The sequence below is a fragment of the Acipenser ruthenus genome, chromosome 45 (genome assembly GCF_902713425.1).
Source record: "Acipenser ruthenus chromosome 45, fAciRut3.2 maternal haplotype, whole genome shotgun sequence".
NCBI lineage: Eukaryota > Metazoa > Chordata > Actinopteri > Acipenseriformes > Acipenseridae > Acipenser > Acipenser ruthenus.
In genome coordinates, this window is record NC_081233.1 from 8,315,702 (window position 1) to 8,337,792 (window position 22,091).

The 22,091-nt window shown below is 45.3% G+C and overlaps 3 protein-coding genes across 13 annotated transcripts; 2 read left to right on the forward strand and 1 right to left on the reverse strand.

Moving 5' to 3' along the window:
- The first annotated feature begins 621 nt into the window (after positions 1 to 621).
- Positions 622 to 10,006, forward strand: LOC117962935 (uncharacterized). Of its 6 annotated transcripts, XR_009319769.1 has the most exons (13): positions 622 to 790; positions 2,155 to 2,329; positions 2,677 to 2,719; positions 3,737 to 3,783; positions 4,491 to 4,547; positions 4,680 to 4,719; positions 4,887 to 4,952; positions 5,270 to 5,368; positions 5,997 to 6,205; positions 7,162 to 8,144; positions 8,650 to 8,743; positions 8,884 to 9,085; positions 9,526 to 9,613. XR_009319769.1 is itself a non-coding variant. In XM_059013423.1 (12 exons), exons 2-12 carry the CDS (start codon positions 2,182 to 2,184, stop codon positions 8,949 to 8,951), a joined length of 1,854 nt encoding a protein of 617 aa, XP_058869406.1. In that variant the 5' UTR covers positions 622 to 790; positions 2,155 to 2,181; the 3' UTR covers positions 8,952 to 10,006. The 6 variants fall into 6 exon arrangements, 5 of the variants coding, with proteins under 5 accessions (XP_058869406.1, XP_034769983.2, XP_034769984.2 ...); XM_059013423.1 differs by having other exon boundaries at positions 8,884 to 10,006; XM_034914092.2 differs by lacking the exon at positions 8,884 to 9,085 and having other exon boundaries at positions 9,526 to 10,006.
- Positions 10,007 to 10,402: 396 nt separating this feature from the next.
- On the reverse strand, positions 10,403 to 15,769 carry LOC117401108 (RISC-loading complex subunit tarbp2). 5 transcript variants are annotated; one of them, XM_034001582.3, is made up of 8 exons: positions 15,529 to 15,767; positions 14,520 to 14,689; positions 13,746 to 13,848; positions 13,447 to 13,516; positions 13,240 to 13,381; positions 12,943 to 13,070; positions 12,389 to 12,581; positions 10,403 to 11,769 (listed from the first exon to the last, which is right to left on the reverse strand). In XM_034001582.3, exons 1-8 carry the CDS (start codon positions 15,579 to 15,581, stop codon positions 11,612 to 11,614), a joined length of 1,017 nt encoding a protein of 338 aa, XP_033857473.1. In that variant the 5' UTR covers positions 15,582 to 15,767; the 3' UTR covers positions 10,403 to 11,611. The 5 variants fall into 5 exon arrangements, with proteins under 5 accessions (XP_033857473.1, XP_033857474.1, XP_058869243.1 ...); XM_034001583.3 differs by having other exon boundaries at positions 13,240 to 13,357; positions 15,529 to 15,764; XM_059013260.1 differs by lacking the exon at positions 15,529 to 15,767 and adding an exon at positions 15,204 to 15,305.
- Positions 15,770 to 16,504: 735 nt separating this feature from the next.
- LOC117401110 (pleckstrin homology domain-containing family A member 3-like) lies at positions 16,505 to 21,817 on the forward strand. 2 transcript variants are annotated; one of them, XM_034001584.3, is made up of 8 exons: positions 16,505 to 16,602; positions 17,415 to 17,531; positions 18,208 to 18,363; positions 18,456 to 18,598; positions 18,705 to 18,875; positions 19,336 to 19,379; positions 19,778 to 19,920; positions 20,419 to 21,817. In XM_034001584.3, exons 1-8 carry the CDS (start codon positions 16,563 to 16,565, stop codon positions 20,502 to 20,504), a joined length of 900 nt encoding a protein of 299 aa, XP_033857475.3. In that variant the 5' UTR covers positions 16,505 to 16,562; the 3' UTR covers positions 20,505 to 21,817. The 2 variants fall into 2 exon arrangements, with proteins under 2 accessions (XP_033857475.3, XP_033857476.3); XM_034001585.3 differs by having other exon boundaries at positions 20,422 to 21,817.
- The last annotated feature ends 274 nt before the right edge of the window (positions 21,818 to 22,091 follow it).

The window sequence follows — 22,091 nt, forward strand, 5'->3', positions numbered from 1 at the left end:
TCCCATCAGCTACAAAGATATCAAATGTGTGGTTTTGAAGCAACACCCTGTAAATGTATAGCATAGAAAAAGCATAGCAAGGTGTAATAAGCACAGCTTACCTGTGCAGTGTGCAGCACAGGTAAGCATTGTAAAAACTCAGGCAAGTTAATAAGACTCTTACTGCAAAGCAGTTTCACCCATTCCAGGTTTTACTACCAGCTTGATTAGCCACAGTGTATAAGGTAACAAGCTCATGTCTTATTAAACTCACAGCAAAACCAGGAGTGGATCAAACTGCTGTGCAATCCCATTACCCATCCCAGAGAATAGCAAGGTATGGTAAAGCATATTAATAAACATGGCAAACCATGGGTAAACTATAGTGAATGCATAATATAACTACAGGAAACTCATTGTTAAAGCTTCTTATACTGGTAACATACACAGAACCCCCCTCATTTTTTTTCGACTCATGAAATAAATGTTCAAACCCTTCCGGGGCCCACACACATACACAGTTTGAATCATGACACTGTAACGTCAAACTGTCAAGCTGCAGCCCAGCGGATGTGGGTAAGCTGAGTGTCACAGTGCTGCTGCTGCTGCTGCAGGTCTTAAGCAGAACTCACTTCCCTTTCTGCTCTTCATGACGTGCCTTTGATAAGAGGAGAAACGCAGAGGAGTGAGACCGCCCCAGAGCCGCGGGATGGGACTGGTGGAGAGAACCGACTCAGTGCTGTAGAGAGACAAGGAGACACCCAGGGCCAGGGAGACTGAATCATGAACTGACTGGGAAGACACTGAGACTGTAAGTGACTGCTGTTCAAATACTGGCTAAAACCCAGCTCTGCAGCAAGCATCTTTTTAAAATATTTTCAGAATGGGACTATATTAAAGCATCAAGATACATACAATACAGTCTTCAAGGAATAAAACGCAGCTGAGAAAGGATTTCATGAACTGCAAACCTGATTTAATTCATCGAAACGAACTTTCAAGAAACACTCCTAAACAAAACAGTCCTTAAAACATATGTTATGAATACAGTCGGGTGCAAATTTATCAGAACTCCTCAAGATCTGTCACTTATATCCTTTATACACCTACCTGTACGAAAACCTCTAGGGGAGAGAATTTACATTGTCAGTCAGTAATCAGTGATGCAGAAACAGTAGGCACTCATGTGTGAAAATGTTAGACCACTTTGTGTTTTAATTACACAGCTAAAAAAATCTCCTGCGTTTTACCATTTGTGGCTGTGTGTTCCTTTTCTCTTACTATTTGAAATTAAGGCATGTGTGGCCTATTATAGTCATCAATTAAATTAGACAAGCACTAATTTGCCTTTTTTGACAATTTTCCATGAGTTTCAGTAACTGTGGTTTGATCTAAACAGAACAAATCAAAAACACAGAAGCAATGGGGTGCTCTAATACATTTGCACACGGCTGTGTAGGTCCTGTTCTCATTGCTGTAGGGCGTTGCAGATGTTTGTGAAGATATTCAGTAGATAGAATCTACTTGTCTTGACTTGTCAGCCCCATTTGTTCTGCCTAGGTTCTGTTTTTATTTTGTCAACACATGGAAACCTTCTCTTATCAATCTCAATGTATTACAGACTGAGATCAAACAATATGCCAACTGAAAATGAACTGCTTTTAAACTCAGCCTGCTTGCTTCAGAGAGGTAGTTATCCACCGAGAAGCTCTTATAGATCTGCAATTGCATGTACAGCCATGCACTGAATCTAAAATCTAAAGGAGGTCGTCCTTTACAAATCTTTTCCTTCGCTGTTTCACTTTCGGTAGCCACTGAGTTTGTTCCGAGTGACAGTTTTAAGAAAGTTGTGGTTGCCTTCGTGTTAGAAATGCCGTCAACTTTTCTGCAGGGGTTATAAAGACAAACAGTGTCTTTGAAAGCTGCTAAATATTCTGCAAGCTGCTAAAAAAACTGAGCCAGTCTGTGCGTTTCCCGGAGAGAGGAGGGAGGGCCGCCCACAGCGTGTCAGATATATGCTTCACTCAGTGGTGGCTGCAGTGTGTGGGTGTCTGCCTGTATGCATGGGAAGTGAGCAGCTCAATATCTGAAACTGTGTTCTGATCTGTATCGGAACATGTGTGGAAGATGCTTGACCCTGCCCTGTCTCTCTGTCTCTTCTGTCTCGTCTTTCAGAGTGGCAGCAGCGTTGGGTGCGGAGCGATGGAGCCCCAGGGTCCCCCCATGCTCACCCCGTCCCCCACGGAGAAGCGGCGCGCCTGGGTGAGGAGCAGCCGCCACCGGCTCACTCTGGAAGAGGGGGTGATCCTGCAAGCTTGTGAACCCCAACTCGATGAGGTCTTCCTGGAAGGTACCAGCTGCCTGCCAGGGCTTCCAACTTCCAGAACTGAGTGAGGGATTTAGAAACACCAGAAGAAACCTAATGCAATGACAAATGCTCCGATTGTTAGCCATCAGAGAGGCAGTGGAACAGTAATTTGATATGTTTGGGACTGTAGAGGGTGGCCTTAATCCGGAACACAGGATCGGCCTAAATATTCAAGGTGACTTACCACTGCTGTCAATTGGAAACTGCAAAAAGTGACTTCAATTGTACAGTTAGTAATATGCAAACTGAGATGGTAGGAAGTCCTTTCTTCATTTGCAATTCTATATGAGCAGTTAGATTTGGTGATAACAGCTTTTTTATTTGCACAGGAAGCACAGCTGGAAAGATTGAGAGCTGGCTGCAGGATTGTGGGTAAGGCTTCTGTTTTGACGAGACTTTCAGACTGCGAGAGCGCGGGGGAGAGAGACACACAGGTCTGAGGGTTGAGGGTGCTGACTTACCTTGCAACCAAGCAGTGCTGTGTGAAACACTGCTGGAAACTGTTTCATACACACACTGGGGCAGGTGCACAACAAGAGGGCTTGATTGAAGTCTTTCAAATACTAAAAGGAACTGACAAACCCTAGCAAGTTCTGAAACCAGGACCGGAAAATAAGTGAGCTTATGACTGTTCCATATGACGCCATAGACACCTGTAACACAGGCTAGATCAGCCAGAGTGTCTACAGCGCCATCTAGTGGACAGCAGTGTGTTCACGAGATCCCATTGGCATTCTATAAAAGACACAGATCTAGCTTGGGTTACACAAGGCGGGCAGCTTGAAACTCAGGTCAAAGCAGATTAACGCAGAAAATATATTAAACACGATGTTTGGTTAATTGCAATAAGAATTGCAATCAGAATGAATCAAGCATCATAACATTTTTTTTTTTTTTTTTTTTACATGTTGGGGTTAAGCTGGTTTCCTGTGCTACTTCAATAGCCCGCGCTTTATTTTACAATTCTAGTTAATGTCATTTCATGGTTGGAGAAAAAAAACACAGTTTATCAGCTTCTGCTCAAAGAGAAACCAAAGTGCTTCCCAAGGGCTTAAAATAGCAATCATTCAATTTCTAAGGGAATGAAAACACTGTGTTTCTAAATCTCTAGGCAATCTCGATTTCGTATACGGTAGATTCTTGTGGTGCAGATTGAGGTTTTATGCAATGACGAAAAACAGAAAAGGAACGAATGTTGCACCCAAATCCTGACTTCATAAAACCTGTGCAGGTCCTGTGCACTTCATCGGTATTTTAGCAGGCTGTTATTTTTCGAAGTGTGAAGGAGCTGCTTTTCTGTTGCAGTTGACTGCCACAGATAGATGTGACGCCCATGCGTCAACCAGGCTTGAGTCTGCTATGACGATGATACGTGTCTCTGGTTTTCAGGTCGGCCACAGAGTTCTTCCCTGAAGACCCGATCAATAGAGCCGCTGGTAAGCGTTAAGCCACTTTTTTTTCGGAACGCCACTGGCTTCCCTTCGGGATAGAATTATGTTCAGGGCTACCAAGCCTCCTGCTAACCCAAACCCGGTGTCCATACCAAGCACCAAAACTAAGCAAGTCAAAATGATGCATGCTGGAATCTGAGCAATTCCTTTGCCCAATGCAATTTATAGTTTTGAAAATCTGGTAGCACTTTCCATTGTCTGTAATGACTGTGTATTTACATAGTAGTAGTAAACACATGTCATTAAGGGCAGCAGTGTGGTGTAGTGGTTAGGGCTCTGGACTCTTGACCAGAAGGTCGTGGGTTCAATCCCAGGTGGGGACACTGCTGCTGTACTCTTGAGCAAGGTACTTTACCTAGATTGCTCCAGTAAAAACTCAACTGTATAAATGGGTAATTGTATGTAAAAATAATGTGATATCTTGTAACAATTGTAAGTCGCCCTGGTTAAGGGCATCTGCTAAGAAATAAGTAATCATTACAGTGTTAGCATGCATGGTTACAATGTGCTTCACTTGTGAATCTTTTTTTCAGTATATATGCAAGTACACAATTGTATCACATAAGAGTGAAGGTTAGGGTTAGGGGTGTTAGAGTTAGGGATAGGGTATAAAATCAGATGTTGAAGTGAACTTGAGATTTTCTTTGTTTCTGTGTTGTTGCTACTATTGCGCATTTTCCCTTTTTTTTCAGAATCTTTCCTGAAAACTGGATACAGTTTAGAAGATGACCTGACTTTAGGAGCAGAAGGTAACGCGTTTACACTGTAACGCAGACCTGTCAACTCTCTCATATTCACCTATGTCTGATTTGTAGTTGCCATACAGCAACCACACGTTTGCAGCTCTGTAGGTCAGCTGAATTTCATTTGTTTTTTTACAGCGATCGTATTAAACCGAGCTAAAGATGAACCAACGCTGGGGTAAGATACGTTCATTTTTACTCACAGAAACAATGAATAAAAATTCACAATCCTCACAGAATCAGGTTTGGCAAGACTGAGGTAGAACAGAAACATGATCCAATCTCCTGAGGCTCTTCTGTATTGATAGATTGCAAACCTCACGCGAATCCTCTCTGTCGTTTCAGACATTATTCGTTGCTGCCACCTCCAAGAGCTCGAGGGAAACAGAACAGAGAGAAGGTTCCTCCGGGGTAAATATGCAGCGAAGGCTAAAAGTTCTGCATCACCCTGTGGAACTAACTCATGTTGCTTCAGAAAGTCGAATGAACCCTGCGGCACGATCTTATGTTACATATTGAATTACATACCGCTTTGTAGTTTTCCCATATACTTAATGAAAAAAAAAAAACTATTGAAAATGAAAAAAATACTACTGTACTACTATTACGGCTTCTGGTATCGCTTTGTAGTTTCTTTGATTGTATGATGTTAAATAAAAGATCTAAATGATATATATAATGTGCTATTGGTCAGTGACTTCTGTTCCCAGTAACTGGTTTGATTTCAGCTCTCTGACAGAGAAGATGACTCAGTTCCAGTTCATGAGCCTGGGAAACAGCATGGCCTCCAGTGGACTGTCGAGTGGGACCAGTAAGACCGCGTCCAGGTGCGTACTGGGAGTGTACTGGTACAGCATTCTACATCATTGGACTGTGAATGATAGCGCATGATTATTTTGATTATGTCCGATTCTTAAGGCTAGATTCTCAAAGCCATTTACTCTAGATTGACATTAGCGCATTTTTCTGAACGGGGGTAAAAAAAAAACACCAATTATAAACGCTAAAAACAAATACGAAACAACTTAATATGTTATTTAAGCCCCTGAATTAAAAACCTGAGCTGTTGATATCTGGTTGGCAGCTTTATTGGAAGCGTTTCTCCTTGCTAAAAAAAAATACATGTGTTAATGCAGAACGGTAGTAAATAGCTTTGATATTTAATTAAGCCCTTAATGATATCTTAATGAGGCTACTTGATTGGTAATGACTGCTGTACCTGATTCTCATTGGCTGAGCCGGATTCTCATTGGCTGAGCCTGATTCTCAGTGGCTGTGCCTGATTCTCATTGGCTGAGCCTGATTCTCAGTGGCTGTGCCTGATTCTCATTGGCTGTGCCTGATTCTCATTGGCTGAGCCTGATTCTCAGTGAATGAGCATCACTCTCAATGGCTGAGCCCGACTCTCAGTGGCTGCCCATGACTCTCAGTGGCTGCTCCCGATTCTTCCCGCAGCGTGTCGGAGATCCTGGAGCTGTGCTCGGAGGATGCCGAGGAGACCCTCTATAACCTGGGCTTCGGGCAGGATGAGCTGGCGCTCCCGGCCAGGATTCCCACCAGATTCTTCAACTTCCCGTCCAGCCTCCGGGGGATCAACTTCCGACTGTTCCTGGAGTCGCAGCTGCAGCGCGTGCGTGAGGAGGACCCCGGCCTCTCCCTGGCCAGTAAGACCCGAAATACACATGCAATACTAACGAGAGAAACCACAGCGATTATTTAAACCGGTTACAATTAATATTACCAAATAAAGTACATAGAAGACTGTCTTCCATCTCGGTTATTTTGAGGGTGTGCATTATCCCGTATATTATTATTATTTAGTATTAGTATTAGTAGTGTTATAATATTAATAAGACTCCCATTGCAGATCAGTTTGAGCCAGTCCAGGTTTTGCAGTCTGCACGCTTAATAAGAAACAGAAGTGAATACTGGAATCGATCTAACTGCTCTGCAACGGGAGTCTTATTTCCAACTATTCATTTGCCTCTTTGTAAGTCTGCTTTGAAAAACATTATTTGTATCACGTAAAAGGCCATTACGACAGAGAATGTTAAAACGCAGATATCTGTTCTCATCTCAGCTGATGATGGGATCACAGTTTTAATCAGCTATCAATGTATGACGAGCCCCGTCGGAACTGTGAGGCTGCAAAAACCACACCACGTGAAAACTGATAAGATTCGTGCTTCAGCACACTTACTGGCACTTTAACATAACAACCAAGTCAAAAGAAATGACTGGGTTATAAAAACCCTCACCCGCGCTGTGCTTCAAAAACTGTAATGAGATGTTTATTTGAGATATCCGAGTGTGTAGCTTCAGATATAATTTTTTTTTAAAATATTTATTTCCAATTGTTCCTAGAGGTTTGGGGTTCTGTTGCCCCTCCAGGATGGAGTTATTCTCTAAATCTGCCTTTGACCTGCTGTGAACAGCCAGTTCATTAAAGACTGGCGTAAACTCTTATAAAATATTCCTTTAGTACTCTGAAGAAGGCACTGGCTTCTCTGCTTGTCTTCCCTATAGTAGTTTGAATTGAGCGTTTTGGAAGTTTTGGATGAAAATCAACCCAGATGACCCGTTCCCCAGCGCCACTCCTTCTACCCCCCTCTCTCCGCAGGTCGATTCCGGCAGGTGGAGGTCCTCACCACCATGGCCAACGCCTTCTACTCCCTCTACTCCCACGTCTCCAAGACCCCCGTCCAGAAGCTGGCCCCTCCGGAGTTCTCCTTCTCCTCTCCCACGGAGAAGATCAGCCAGCGGTTCAACAGCGTCCGCAGCGAGCCCCGCTCCCCCGTGGACAGACTCAAGGACACCATCTCCAAGATGTGCCTGTACACTGGCTCCAGGGAGTCCCTGGGCTCCCCGGGGCCCTCCCCTCGAGCCAGCCCCAAGAAGAGGCGCAGCATGCCCAACGTGGTGGAGATGATCCTGGGGACGTCCGAGGCAGGAACCCCAACGCAGCTGAGCAGGGCCGGGTTCAGGCCAGACCCCGTGGACGAACTTTCAAGCTCCGTTTCTGTAGAGGGTTCTAGAACCCCCATCACGGGCTGTGCTCTAGAACCTCTCCGGTGTTCTGAACCAGGAAAGTTCTGCCAGGATGTTATCTGCCCTCTAATTGTGGAAACGGTGCACAAAGAACCCTTTGCTTGTCTGGTTCATACTGAGATGGTAGGAACTGCTGGATCTGTGGGTTTGACTCTGCGGTCTAGAGTCTGCCTTGGTTCGGGTAAGACAACTGGCACAGGAGAGGGGTCCAGCGAAGAGCCCGTCACTGTGAAGGCTGACAGATGCCTGAAGGATGGGTGCTTTTCACAGGGCGCTCAGTCGTGCACAGAGAGGGGTACCAGGACTTCTGAAGATGTTTCTAGGGATCCTGAGGCAATCCTCGACCCAGTCTGCAGGATAACCGTCAACGGCACGGAGGGAGATTTGGTTGAGGAGCTGGAGCTCTCCGAGATTGTCGTGGAGCCGTTTGGGGACAGCGAGGGGAGCGGAACCAGTGCAAAGCTAAAAGAATCCTCCTCGTTCCCGGGGTATTTGAGTCCTGCCAAGGAGGGAGCTCACACCTTGAAGCAAGAGAACTCTTTCGAGATGGAGGAGGTACGTGGTTTAATTTGGTCACTTTTTTTTTAACCTCCTCACTCCTGAGACCAGGTTAAAGAGAAAACGAAATTTGGCCGTGAAACGCGTTACATGCTTTACCCGAGAGCACACACACATACAAAATAAATGCACAGGCGGATATATAATTTCAGTTCTGCTCAGTTCTGAGCACCCGCTCTGTCGTTTTTTTTTGTTTTTTTTTTGTCTTTGGTATTTCCCTACCAATTCTCCCACACAAACCCCAGCTGTGCAACTGGGAGTAGGTTCCCTTTTGGGAAACCTTCCAATGTGGGCAACCCCAAAGAAATATAGTTCCTGAGAATACCAAGAGTTATTCTGCCTGGTTAGTTTCACAGTCCTATGCAGCTGACAGTATCTACAGTGCTTTTGGTTGATGGACCAAAACCAGCCTTAAATACGGAGTGTTGTTGCTTTAGTCTTTTATTAAGTCTGGGAACTATTGCATTGACACTGATGTAGAAACTCTCTGTGTGTCACCCAGGTTCAGAGCACTGGTGAAGATGACATCAGCCTATCAGAGGCCAGGAATCAGATGACCTCATCTCCTCTGGCATCTGTGACTATGAGACACAGAGGTAAGACTTTATCCATACTGGGCAGAAGGAGTCAAGGAGAAATTGCTTGGAATGCCGTTGTCCATCAATCGACAGTCCAAAGCACCTTTGACCATTGTTCCATATTTTAGCCTTTTAGTCTTGTTCCCCTTTCTTAACAGAGGTATTCTTACTGCAACACATCCTTCAAGCCCTGATTTCAAGAGTGACCTTCATACTGTTGATCTGATGGACAACGACACCTGTGCCTTCTACCAGTTCTGCTGTCAATTCAACGCTTGTCTTCTTTCTATTCCTTCAGGATATTATCTTCAAGTATCACTCATCCTTGTTAGACAGCTTTTTTGGGTCTTCCAGTCCTGGGTTTGTCAATGACAGATGATGTTTCTCTGTGCCTGTTGATTATGCTTCGGATACCACACCTTGAAAATCGAGTGATGCGAGCTATTTCACTCAATGTTTTTCCTTCTTTATGCAAGTCAAGGTTGTTATAATAGTAGAAACACTAGTGGAGGCTTTGAGTAAAATGTTGATGCTCATAATGCATCAGAGTAGAAAAATGCAACATGTCTAAGACTTTTGCACAGCAGCATATATACAGTATATTTATCAACACCCACACCCATAAACCTTCCCTTTGCACATCATTTCCTAATATTCAGAGCCAGGGGAAGTGACACTGTGTAGAATCTCTTACAAGTTACACAGAAACCTTAATCAGAGAGGAAACTGGGTTGGTAAACAGGAAACGAGGCGCATGCAAAACCTTGGTTAAAAAAAATATCTACCACTTTTCCTTTTAGATGTGATTCTGCGAGGGGACAGCATGCAGTCAGACAGCAGTGGCTTTGTGGAGGATGACCTTCAGAACCAGGGTCAGAACTAGAAGCAGAGCAGACCCAGAACCAGAGCTAAGCATGCCGGTTCTGTTTCCCATGTGGATCGGAACCCGGCACAACTCCTAAGGATCTGGGTCTGGTACCAGCTGCTTCGAGACCCAAGAAGAGAAACTAAACAGGTTCAATGAAAGACGTTAAGTCACTGAAAACGTTTGCTGTTGAATTTCTGACGTTTCTTTCAGCATTTGTTCTTTCTGTACAATTTGCACACCAGCGCTGTCAAATTGACATGCTGCTGTAGAAGCTGTTCTCTGCACGGAAAGGATTGCACAATGTTTTATTAGTGCTTGCCGCTGATTGTGAGATATATTTTTCTATTCCTGTTCTGAAGAGAAGTGTGGTGTTCTATTTATTTATAGAAATGAATAAAGAGTGTATTTATAATACAAAAGAGGTAGTTCACTTCCTGCATGGTTTTAATAAGGATACGCTCAGACAGGGACCCTAGCTGTGTTCACATTTACTACAGTATACTATCCAGTAGGTTTCTGCAGCATCAATGGCTAAAGATCTGTTAATCTTGACTAATTAAGCCAATAACTGGTGCAATTAAGTAACGAAAACTAGAAGACCCTGCAACTCTCCAGGACCAGGCTTGGAGACGCCTGGTGTTAAGCATATGATCAAGCAGAGTTAGGGGCTAGGAGACTCCTTCGCAATTGAGATCAGCTACTAGGAACCGGACGAGTGCTGACGGGCCGAATGCCCTCCTCCCGTCTGTAAATTCAAAATCCACAACATTGCATGCGCTCTCCACAAAATCAAACGTTTCCTGCCGTGGTTTACTGCAATCGTCTTTTATTCAAAACAGAAGTACCAAAGAACAGGAGGTAGAAAGTGGCATCTCTTTTAAATCACACACAAACACAAGTGTTTACGAAGACTTTGCATTGACTCGCATACAGTGTAGATTTCCTATTCTAAGTTACTGGGGCTCAACTATTTTTACATTGCCCACAGTGCCCTCTTGTGGAAGCAAGGGTTCACCACAGCTGAATTAAACAGGCTGAAAGCGTCTTTTCTGCTAAGCCTAGTTCAGGTTGTCTACAGCATATATTTCTAAAAGAACCTCAGTTAATGCATAGACACATGTCTCCGATGCAATGTCTTCATTGATGTCCCCTATCTAAGGACAACAATAACACCGTAAAGGGAAAGATATTTGAAAAGACAATATTGGTATTATAGCTCTCCCGTTGACAAAGATGGGCCCGGTACAAAAAAAACCAAACACACTTGTAACCGTAACAATCATAATTATGCAATGGATACAGAACTATATGCAATATATACAGAAGAGATTGGGGATTATAAAAGGCAAATTTCTCTGTTAAATTCAAGTTTAACTGGTACTACTGGGAACCCCAGAGAATTCCTCTCACTGTTTATGCAAAGTTAGTAAAAAAACATTTAGATTGGACCATACAGTACAGCCCCAACTCAGTCTGGTATAGAAAACTTTATAACGACAGTATCATTATTTTATTAATAACAAATTATTATTTTTTACAAAATTAATTCCAGAGTTAAAAACACCGACTTTTCTGACTAAAATGTAGGACCTGTATGCGTAGGTATTTTTTTGCTTTTAAATAATACATACGCACACACACACACACACACACACAATATCATTCATTATCTTTCACTGGGACTCCAAATCATGCTATCCTGTAATACCAGGGCACGATACAGTTTTGATAAACAAACGTCACCCAGGCCCCCATGCACAGCACAGCCTGCTTGCAGACTGACGGATTCACTTCAAGCTTTTTTTTTGTTAATTAAAACCCAGGACCTTTTTGAAAAAAAATAGCACGGTTGCATTGAGTGCGTGCACATGCCTACAGCAGTCTCCCTCGAAGGGGTTAGGCTTCACATTAAGACAGCCTCGGAGAGCAGTGTTAGTTTGGGAGAGTTTGGCGATCTGTTCTCACAGGTATCCTGGTTCAATGTCTTTAGGCTGCAGTCTGGGTCCAGTTCCGGGGTCTCACTTGCCCCCTGCCATGATTTTGAGGTACTGCAGGGCGTTGTGAGCGGCGCCGGCCCGGGCTGCGTCCTTCGTGGGGGCGAACCCGTAGCACACCGTCACGGGCTGAGTGGACAACTCAACCAGACACTGGCACAACCCACTCAGACTCCGCTCCTCTGCAACCAACACAAGACATGCATTTTAAAACCGCTTGGAAAGGGGTCCCTGCGGGGCGTGCGGGGCGAGTCACACGGTCAGGGGAGCGCAGGTTCGAGTCCTGGCTGTGCTTCTTCTCATCACGCTACAGCTGACCCTACCGGCCAGGCGCTCAGCGAGCTCAGAGTGGACACCTGCGGGGCTTGTCCTCCAGCGGGCGGTAGCTGCCATCCGCTCTGGAGTTCCTGTGGAAGAGGAAGCTGGCTCGTTCGTGGGATCCGAGGACGCCCGCTAAACCTTCAGGTCTCCTGAGCAGCTGTGTGGGGGGAATCGCTTCCTTTCTAAATTGAAAAAAAAAATTTGGAACTGCAGAACTGTTTATTTATGCTCTAAAACTGTCCTGCCAGCCTCGTCAACCCCAGCGTGATTCAGTTCGACTAGTCGGTGCCACCGCCCCCCAGGGATGGAAACAAGACTCCTATTGCATAGCAGTGTCACCCATTCCAGGTATTACTACGAGCTTGATCAGCCACAGCGTGTATAGGTAACAAGCTCAGTGTCTCATTAAGCCAGGAATGGATCACACTGCTCTGCGTCGGGAGTCTCGTTGCCATCTCCGCACCCTCAGTGCTGCGTTACCGATGTCCAGGTAGCTGATGTCGAATCTCTGCTCCTCCGACAGCTCGCTCAGGAGGGAGCAGGAGCTGCAGTTGGGCATCCCCAGGGGGTTGGATCTGAGGTGCAGGATCCGCTCCCCAGCGGAGTTCCGCAGGGAGTCCCAGGTGCAGCCCGAGCTCTTCCACTTCCCGCTCTCCGGCTTGGTGCTCAGGTTCTGGGGACGGGACAGAGGAACGAGTGTGTCAGGAAAAAGAATGCGTCAAAGGGTGTCCTTCCTACCCTAATGTCTATGATGCCTGATTTATGAGTTAAACTCCCATTGCATAGCACTTTGATCCATTCCTGGTTTTACTAGGAGTTTAATAAGACACACCTGAGCTTGTTAGCTATACAAACTGTGGCTAATCAAGCTTGTAGGAAAACCGGGAATGGGTGAAACTGCTATGCATCAGAAGTCATATTTCCAGCCCTGTGCACCTGCACAGATTCAGTATCCCTAAAAATCCTTTAAATCGAATTGATAACTGTGCATTTAGACACAGAAACGGGGCATCTGGGAAGGGAAAGGGGCTCACGATGGAGAACTGGTCGTCCTCGGGCTCTGCCTCGTTGCCATTGCGCTGGTCCACGGGCACATCGTGAATCCTCGCCAACATCTTGGCCGCCGCGTTGCGCTTCGCCAGCTTCTTGGAGGTGCCGCTGCCTGGGAAACGGAGGAGAGAGGAGCCGTCACGCCAACACAGCGTCACAGCCAGGGCCCAGTCTGCCACGCCAGGGATGGAAACGAGGCTCCCACTGCACTGCGGTTTGATCCGCTCCTGGTTTTACTAGTTCATAAGACACACCCGAGCTGGTTACCTAGACAGACTCACCGATCTCGACGAACCGCTCGACCCGGCAGGTCATGGTGAACTCCTTCCTGTGGGCGGGGCCAGACTCCTGAGTGACAGTGTACTCCGGCAGCCGCCAGCCCTTCTGTACCACCAGCTCCTGGGAGGAGAGACAGCAGAGGAGCTTTTTCAAAAATGCTACTGCAGACCAGGCAAGCGTAGGACAGTCTTCTTTGTTCGTTTTTTTACCTGCAAAGCTCCCACTGGATTGCATTCTGCTTGCTGTCCCGTGCTGGATGTTTTTGTTTCTAGCTGTGAGCTGAAATAAAATCAAAAGAAATGAAGGCAAACCTGCTTAGCGTCACACCTGTTAAAATCACCCTCTACAGATTCCTCCCCGGATAGAATTTCATAGGAGTCAATGAGGTCGAGCTCCTTATAATAATACTTCTATTGTTACCACACTGCTGTTAATATCACTCAGGCAAAATGACCTCTGTGAAGGTTAGCACTGTCTCACGCACACACACGCTCGCACACGCACGCACCTGACCCCGTCGACCAGCTCTTCCAGCATGTTGCCTCCTTTCAGCAGCTTGAGAGAAGCCTCGGCCGCTTTGTGTTTCGCTGCCTTTTTGCTCGGCCCTTGACCTACAGCAGGAAGGAAATGGCACCATGAGTCTATTCGTGCATCACACTGAAATTACCAGGAAAATATATTATATAAGAACTTAGTTTGCATAGGACACAAAAAATAACACATTTATACTTTAATGAAGTTCTGTAAAGGATGGTTCATCAGGGATGGGAATAAGACTCCCATTGCATAGCAGTGTTATCCACTCCTGGTTTTACAAGGCGTTTCGGAAGGACACACCTGAGCTTGTTACCTGCACACTGCGGCTAATCAAGCTGGTAGCAAAATCTGGAATGGGCAAAAACTGCTATGCGTTAGGAGTCACTGGGAAGAGAGAGTTGAGATTCCTGTACCAGAGCAGAAGGTCGTCTGTTGCAATCCACAGATAATAACGAAAGATCAATCTGGATTACATGGGAGCTGGATTGAGGTGGTTCTAAACTCTTCAACAGTGTGATCGCTGAGGGCGATCGCTAGTCTAGACTGTGCATCACAACTGCTGCTGCTGCTGCTGCTGCAGAGTCACTTCCAATAGGACCTTGTTTGTTTTACGTCTCATCTGAAGGACGGAGCACAAGGAGGTGAAGTGACTTGCTCAGGGTCGCACACAGGGAGTCAGTGGCCGAGCTGGGATTTGAACCTCCTGGTATCCAGCCCCTTTCTTTAACCACCAGGGAAGACTTACCTGTGCAGTTAATGTCGCCCACAGTCACACGGAACGTGAAGTTGGGCTGGTGGGCTTGTCCCTCAGCTTTCAGCAGATCGTAGACGGGGGTCTTCCCTATCCTCGTTCCATACTCCTGCAGCAAACTGATGGGGGTCTTGCCAGGGTTCAGAGCCAGCATTTGCTCAATACTGGAGCGGGAGAAAACCACACACGCACAATAAAACATGCACGCTGAGGTTTACGGCAATAACTACACTGTTTTTAAAAAGCAGTGTGACCATTTTTTTTTTTTTTTTAGTATTCTAATATTATTAAGACGATGTAACAAAACAATATGTACAAGACTATGACTTCTGGTATTGCTTTTTTACATTTACTATGTTATGGTGTTTGAAGAAATCATTGACGACATTGTCGTCACTGCTCGCGTCATTCATTCATGCCTTCCTTACGTCACAATAACAAAATCCGTTCTGGAATCTTCAAAAAGCCAGCCCGTTTAAAAGCAGCATTAATACAGAACACGACCCTGCTTGCAGTATTAATAACCTGACGCGCGTCTAGCGTGAATGCATAGCGCTGAACACCGACTGGAACACAATGGGACTTGAAAGCAGAGCAATTTGAAAACCATAACACGCAAATAAAAAAAAACAGGACGTACATTTGAGTGTAAAAAAAGCGACCCACATGCAAGCTGACCTAAAATGCTAAACCTCGTGCTAATTCATTAATATAATTAAGCCGCACACGTGACTCGCATCCCGGTAACATCTTCTCCTACAAAACGAAGCACGCCGTTTTGACTTTGTCCAGTCTTTATTGACATTGTGAGTAACGCAACCTTAAAAGTAGCAAATGCATCGTGCATCAATTATTAATTAGACGCCTCTTTTCGGAACCCCGAATTGCACAGCCCTTAATTGCAATTCACGTATGATTAACTTAAATTCACCACCGCCCGCTGTATTCCAGTCTCCTGTCTGGGAATCCTAAATTACGCGGGTGTCCACAATCAATTACGTACCTGGGGCTCCCGGGGTTCGTCTTGCTGTTTGGGGGCGTTTTCTCTTCGCTCATTCCCTATTTACAGAAAGTAAACTGCGACAACTGCAGGCTTACGACACCCCCTTATGCAAATAGACCCCCTTTTTGTTAAACAAACAGTTTCTTTTTTTTAAATACCGGTAGAAGGTACCACGTCTCACATGGAACCCGGTCTGCCATCCGGGCCCGCGCCGGTGCATTCTGGGATCTGTAGTTCTGCATTGGGAGTTGACATTCACACGCTTTCGTACAAGAAAGGAACGATTGTAATAATAATAATAATAATAATAATAATAATAATAATAACAATAATAATAATAATATATGTAGCTGTTACAGTAAAAAAAAGAAAATATTTTGTAATTTTAAGAAAGTTAAGTTAGTGCTTTTGTCAGCACAGTAACATATTGATGATGGTCCAGTTGGTTTATGTTATCCGACAGGTAGATTTAAATGCAGGTACATAAACCCCTCCTTGACATCACTTGACATTGAATTTAAAGAAATCTTCTTTGACCAGTTGAAAACCAGCGGTGAGTATCTAGATCTTCTTTGACCAGTTGTAAACCAGTGGTGCATATCTACATCATCTTTGACCAGTTGAAAACCAGTGGTGCATATCTACATCTTCTTTGACCAGTTGTAAACCAGTGGTGAATATCCACATGCTGTTGCCGCCCATATATCCCGTACTACAGCTACCACAATACTTAACCAGCCTTTCTTTGGTCAACACAGACGTCAATCATATTATTCTCTTCCGCCCCCACGTACGTAATCTGCGACGTGATTGAGTTAAACACCTATCAATAATATATTCGTGCTTCCAATTGGTCAGAAAAGTTTCATAGCCTCCTCCACTCTCTGCACACAGCCAATCGCTGCCTTTCTTCCCGCCTTCTTTTCTTTAGATTGATTGGGTGTTCAGGGACACATTGCACGGTGATTGGCTGCGCAGCAGTCGACTCCTCCCACTGACGTTTTCAGTCAACGTGGTTTTGTGCTTCGGTGGCGATGGAAGGCGTGTTACTCAAATGGACCAACTATTTGTCTGGTAAGTTTTTAAAGTAGCAGCTTTATTGCAGTTTGTCATCGCAACGACTTAGCTTGACAGCCGAGACAGGATTTGATGAAGCGGAAATCTGTTACAGATATACGGTCACAAGCTGCTTGAAAAATCAAACTTATCTGTGAAACTTTAGTGATGTCTGTCTGTGAAGTGTACACGTATACCAAAAAAGTTAAACACAACACAAACAAACAAAGATTGTTGCATTTGACTCGTGTTGTTTTTTTTGTGTATGTAAGTTATGTACAGTAAAAACAAACAACGTTTATAAAGACGCCGCCGAAATAAACGCAATCATCTTATAACCGGGAGCCACTACAAAATGCCCGTGCAAATGTGGGGTAAACTTCAGCAAAGTTGTTTACAAAGTTTCTTATTTAAATTCTGTTAGTTGAATTTTACAAGTAAACGCTTTCTGCGCGTTGTACTCCCAGAACAGGTTCATGAAAGAAAAAACAACTCCCGCTGTTTGTTTTCATCAAAACAAGCGGCATCGTCCAGTCCTTTTAAAGCAAATCTCTTCATAGCTTTACACATCCTTCTGAGAGCATCTGCTGTTTCCAACGCAACGCTCTGGGCAAACTTCCACACCCGCACACCTTTGCTGTATAACAGCTGAGTTTGAACTGCAGCGCCTAAGGGATGCAAATAAGACTCCTATTGCATAGCAGTTTCACCCGTTCCAGTTTTTAGTAGGAGCTTGGTTTGCCACAGTGTGTAGGTAGCGAGAAACTCATTGAAGAAACAGGACTGGATCAAACTGCTGTGCAATGGTTGTCTCTCCTCTCATTCTGAAGGTTGGCAGCCCCGCTATTTCGTCCTGGATGGTACCGTCCTCTCGTACTACGATTCCCAGGATGACGTGGGGAAGGCCAGCAAAGGGAGCATCAAGATGGCCGTCTGCGAGATCAAAGGTAGGGTCAGGGGGGGTGCAGAACCGAGTCCTTTTTTCAAGAGGCGGTCTCTGCCCGTTTTTGGTTCGGTTTTGTTTCAGTGCAATGGTGGAAGCACCAAAGTCAGCTCAGAAAGATGTTGAAGTGAACTTGCAAAAAAAAAATAATAATCCTCTTTCGACGTGTGCCTAGTCCTTTTGCACGGAGATGTGCATGTGAAGGCAAAGTCATTTTCCTGCAGAGGAGTTCAGTTAGTTAGTTCAGTTAGAAACTAACCGATATGTGAAAAGGCACTTGGATCCAGATTAAAGACTAGCGAGGTATTGCAAAGCATATTTTAAAAAAATGGACAGAATGCAGTAACATGATACAGAGATAAGCAGTACTGAGCTGAATTCCTGTAGTGTGCCCTGTGTCACAATGGTGACAAAATCCTAGTGCTGCGCTCTTCATTATTAGGAAACCAGATATTCTAGCTGGTTTATTTAGTTTTTTAGTTTCTGCGGAATGTTCCCAAACCAGTTTTTCCGCTGTGGAATCCTTGCTAGGTTGTATTAGATAAAGCTCTCTGCAAATCGAACCTGTTTAGGGGTAAGTAAAGTGTTGCGGGTGTCTGTTTCAAACACCGGTTTCATGTTGGATGAAGTAAAATGCAATTCTAATGATAATAGTAATAATAATATTTCTCGTTCCGCAGTGCATGCCGCAGACAGCACACGTCTGGAGCTGATGATCCCTGGAGAGCAGTATTTTTACCTCCAGGCGCTGAACGCAGCGGAGAGGCAGAAGTGGCTGGTGGCTCTGGGCACTGCGAAGGCCTGCCTGGCTGACAGCAGGACCAAGAAGGAGAAAGGTGAGAATTGAACCCAAGCAGAACCAGGGAGGAACATGGGTAGAGCTGAGGGAGGGAGGGAAGCAGTGTGTAACAGCTCTGTCTTTCCTCAGAGCTGCGGGATGCCAGCCAGACTCTGAAGGGGAAGATGTCGGAGCTGCGGCTGTACTGTGACCTGCTGCTGGAGCAGGTGCAGCAGATCCAGCAGGGGGCAGAGGCCAGGGAGGGGGAGGGCTCCCCTCTCCCCGACACAGAGGTGCAGCACAGTCACTTCACACTTTTTACAAAGTGTTTCTAACTGTGTGGCAGCCAGACTCCTGTCCTAACCACAGGACTGATGGTCGCTCTGCTCTCTCTAACAGAGGATGACCGAAGCCTCCTCGCTACTCAAGCAGACGTGCCAGCAGTTTGTGGGCGCCCTCGAGGACTGCATGCGACTCACCAGCAGCCGTGTGCCCCCAGAACTGTGCCAGCTCTCCCCGCCGGACTCCCCGGCAATGATGGTGTCACCAGAGCGGCTTCACGCCCGACGGGCAAGTACCAGCTCTGATACGAGGCCGAAACACAAACCTGCAGCTTCATATAGAATAGGGACGATGCCAGCTTATCTCTGGGGGTGAAGCCAGCTCTGGCACCACACCCTATGCTATATATATATATATATATATATTTCTAATATACCTGTTGTCATTTCCATCTGACACACTGATATAAACTTTCTGATTCAAAGACATTTCAGATAGCCTGTCCTATCATTATCAGGGTAGCAATAACAATTATTTGTGTGCTGTAGGGTTAAAACCGAGTCATTCTACAAATTTCATGCCTTCGCGGTTCATGCCTTTTGTCTGTGCTTTACCCTGCCTCTCTGTGCTTTATTACACTTCAGTATGCTTTGACAGTAGAATACTTGTGTTAGGGTGCCCGTTGGTACGGCGCCCCCGTGTGGTGTGCCTGGGCTGGGTTTCTCAGCCTTGTCTCTCTCTCTTACAGATGAGACGCTCAGTAAGTCACACAGGAGTGGTTACACCTGAAAGGTGAGCTCTTCGACATCTCTCCCAGTTCTGGTGAATTCACAGTTAAGCCATGCTTACTGTGTGGTTATGCGTGTTTGGTGGCTGCCTCTCCAGCATTTGCTGTTAAATTGTTGGAACCAGCTGCCCAGTTTACCGTCCCTAGATGTTTAACCCTCTGTGACGTTCCCTCCTACCTTCTCTTTGTTCCGTTCTGTAATGCAGACTCAATGATTTTTCTACCCTGTATTTTGCCGAACCTGAAAGTCCTGCCACTGACTCTTGTATTGTTATAATTGGTTTTCTCTTGAAGACACTTACACCACAGAAAGCTGGACTAGAAAGTTAGAAGGCTCCTCAGTGTATATGGATGAATCTATCTCTCATGAACTGAAGGGGGGGTTCTGTGTCCCCCTGTGCAGGGTCTCGACTGTACGGGATGCCAGGGAGGGGCAGACCGTGAGGAGGAACCTGGAGGAAATGGTGGCTCACCGCACCCACCGGAGACTGAGCCAGCGGTGCGAGAGCCAGGGGCTGCCAGACGCACTGACCGAGAGCCCAGCCGGTGAGCCGCGATTGAGATTGAGGGTTACGCTGTGGGAGCTTGTTATTCCAAGACTCTCGTTGCAGTGCGGTTTGAGTCGGCCCAGATGAGCTCGAGTTAGTGTGAAGGTCGCAGACTCGGGTGTGTTGAACTGAGCCTTCGTAGCTGCCTGCTGTTGTGGGTAGTTTGTGCAGAGGCCCCAAGAGATCTCGCTCCCACTGAATTTCTCTTTGGAAAAACCTGCACACTGCTGCCAGTGTTTTCAGGGTTTGGAGTTGATGCAATTTCTGTTACTTGGAAACGCATGCTTTAAAACCTAAAAGTTCAATACAAAACTGCTTATAATTCAGATCTACAACTGGGAATATGAATGCTGGGTCTCCCTGCGTTTTCATTTTCAAATTTTGAACCGTAAATGGTTCGGGGAGCAAAAGCTGGGTGTATATCTGACCTGCAGTCTCAGCCCCACCCTGAGCCCTGTCTGTGCTGTTCTCTCACGGATTTTGTGTTTTTTTCCAGAAGCCAGCTTCCAGCCTGCGGACTCTCCACAAGGGGGCGACATTGTGCAGAACGGAACGGAGCAGCCCCCCAAGACTCTGCAGTAGTTGGGGACGTTCCGAGCATGATCCGGGGGCGATCCCTGCCAGCGTGGCTGCAGTGGGGAGAGCGGCTGGGGGGTCGGGGTCAGTAAGGAGCTGGACCGATTTGAAAGTTCTGATCCACCGACGGTCCGGTTCAGTCCAATCTTGCTTGACTGGGTCGCGGAGCCTCCAGATTTCAGCCGGGCCGAGTCGCTGCTTGTGCTTCGGCGAGCCTTCCAAAACCAAACCCTGCAAAGCAATGCAAGACCAAAACAAAACTGGGCTTTACTGGTGCACCATGCAGCCATTGGAGGAGCTAAACTAATGTACCAAAAATAACTACGTTTTGGAAAACACTATACATTTTTTTTGTTGTTTAATTGTTATAATCCTATTATTTTACATGAACCTGCCATGGCATTTTTACTACAGAAGGAAGCGTAGTAAATGTCTCTAGTTTTGGAGATGGGGCAGCTCAAGGGTGAGTTAAGTGGATCTATTAATGTGCATTAACGTCCTGTGCCCATACACTGCAGTACACAAAGCTTCACTTCAGAGAACATTGAGACAGTGGAGTGTGTCGAGTCTTGCAGTACCAGCAATGACCACAGGAGGGCAGTGTTGTCTCTTTAATGCATCTGCTTCCTAGAACGCTGTGCATGGACACTAATGCGTCATCCAGAACTATTAAACACGCCATAGTGAGAAATTTCGAAATATATAAACTAAAGCAGGGATGGACAGAAGTCTCCTACTGCAGTGCAGTTTTTCCCATTCCAGGTTTTATTCCGTGTTTGATTAACCACAGTGTGTAGGTAACAAGCTCAGTCTTATTAAACTCCTAGCAAAACCAGGAATGGATCAAACCGCTAGGCAATGGGGTGGCTTAATCCCATCCTTGTAAAGTGAAGCGTCTCGACTGGAAGTCTTTTTCAGTGTCTTGGTTTGAGATGCTCTAAATATACCATCCTAATCCATTCTAACACGTGAAGGCTTCTAGTGGAAACGCTGGTACTTGAATGAAGGTTTGTTTTAGTAGTTCTAGAAATACACCGGAAAAGATCTCGCTGGCTACCCCGTTTGTAAGTCAGTATTTAGAAAACCTTAAGATTTTGTCACAACGTTTTTATACCTACCAGCATGAACACCTCTGGGTGTGAGAATTTCAATTTCAGGTCAGTAATCGGTAGAAACAGTAGACACTCGCGTGTGAAAATGTTAGACCGCTTTGTGCTTTTAATTATTAAACAAATGCATTTTGTCCTGTGTGGCTCTGTGTCCCTTTTCTCTTAGTTTTATACCACGCTGTATGTTGTGCAGTGAAGCGGGTCTCTGAATATTCTCTGAGTCTGTACTTGATGTGGAATATGTTGACTTTTTTGTACTTTATATTTTCCTTAATATTAAAAAAACAAACCCTGTTTTTGAAACCACGTTCGAGTGATGTTCATTTGAAGACTTTTTTGAAACAGCTGTTGATTTATTTCTTCCAAGTAATTTCTAAATTTAAAGTTGGGTCATTGATGATGAAAAGTGCTATAGAAATTATTATTATTATTATTATTATTATTCTTGAAGGAATTCCTTACCTTTTGAATAATCGCATTACAG

Bases quoted from the DNA above. Each gene is read 5' to 3' on its own strand.
- LOC117962935 (XM_034914092.2), top strand. From the start codon at position 2,182: ATGGAGCCCCAGGGTCCCCCCATGCTCACCCCGTCCCCCACGGAGAAG. The intron at 4,548-4,679 runs GTAACGCGTTTA...GTTTTTTTACAG, and splicing joins CCTGACTTTAGGAGCAGAAG to CGATCGTATTAAACCGAGCT. The intron at 4,953-5,269 runs GTAAATATGCAG...GTTTGATTTCAG, and splicing joins AGAGAGAAGGTTCCTCCGGG to CTCTCTGACAGAGAAGATGA.
- LOC117401110 (XM_034001584.3), top strand. From the start codon at position 16,563: ATGGAAGGCGTGTTACTCAAATGGACCAACTATTTGTCTG. The intron at 16,603-17,414 runs GTAAGTTTTTAA...CTCATTCTGAAG, and splicing joins ATGGACCAACTATTTGTCTG to GTTGGCAGCCCCGCTATTTC. The intron at 19,380-19,777 runs GTGAGCTCTTCG...CCCCCTGTGCAG, and splicing joins GGAGTGGTTACACCTGAAAG to GGTCTCGACTGTACGGGATG.
- LOC117401108 (XM_034001582.3), bottom strand. From the start codon at position 15,581: ATGAGCGAAGAGAAAACGCCCCCAAACAGCAAGACGAACCCCGGGAGC. The intron at 13,849-14,519 runs GTAAGTCTTCCC...TTCCTGCTGTAG, and splicing joins GGGCGACATTAACTGCACAG to GTCAAGGGCCGAGCAAAAAG. The intron at 13,382-13,446 runs GTAAAAAAACGA...TTTTTGAAAAAG, and splicing joins ATCCAGTGGGAGCTTTGCAG to CTCCTCTGCTGTCTCTCCTC.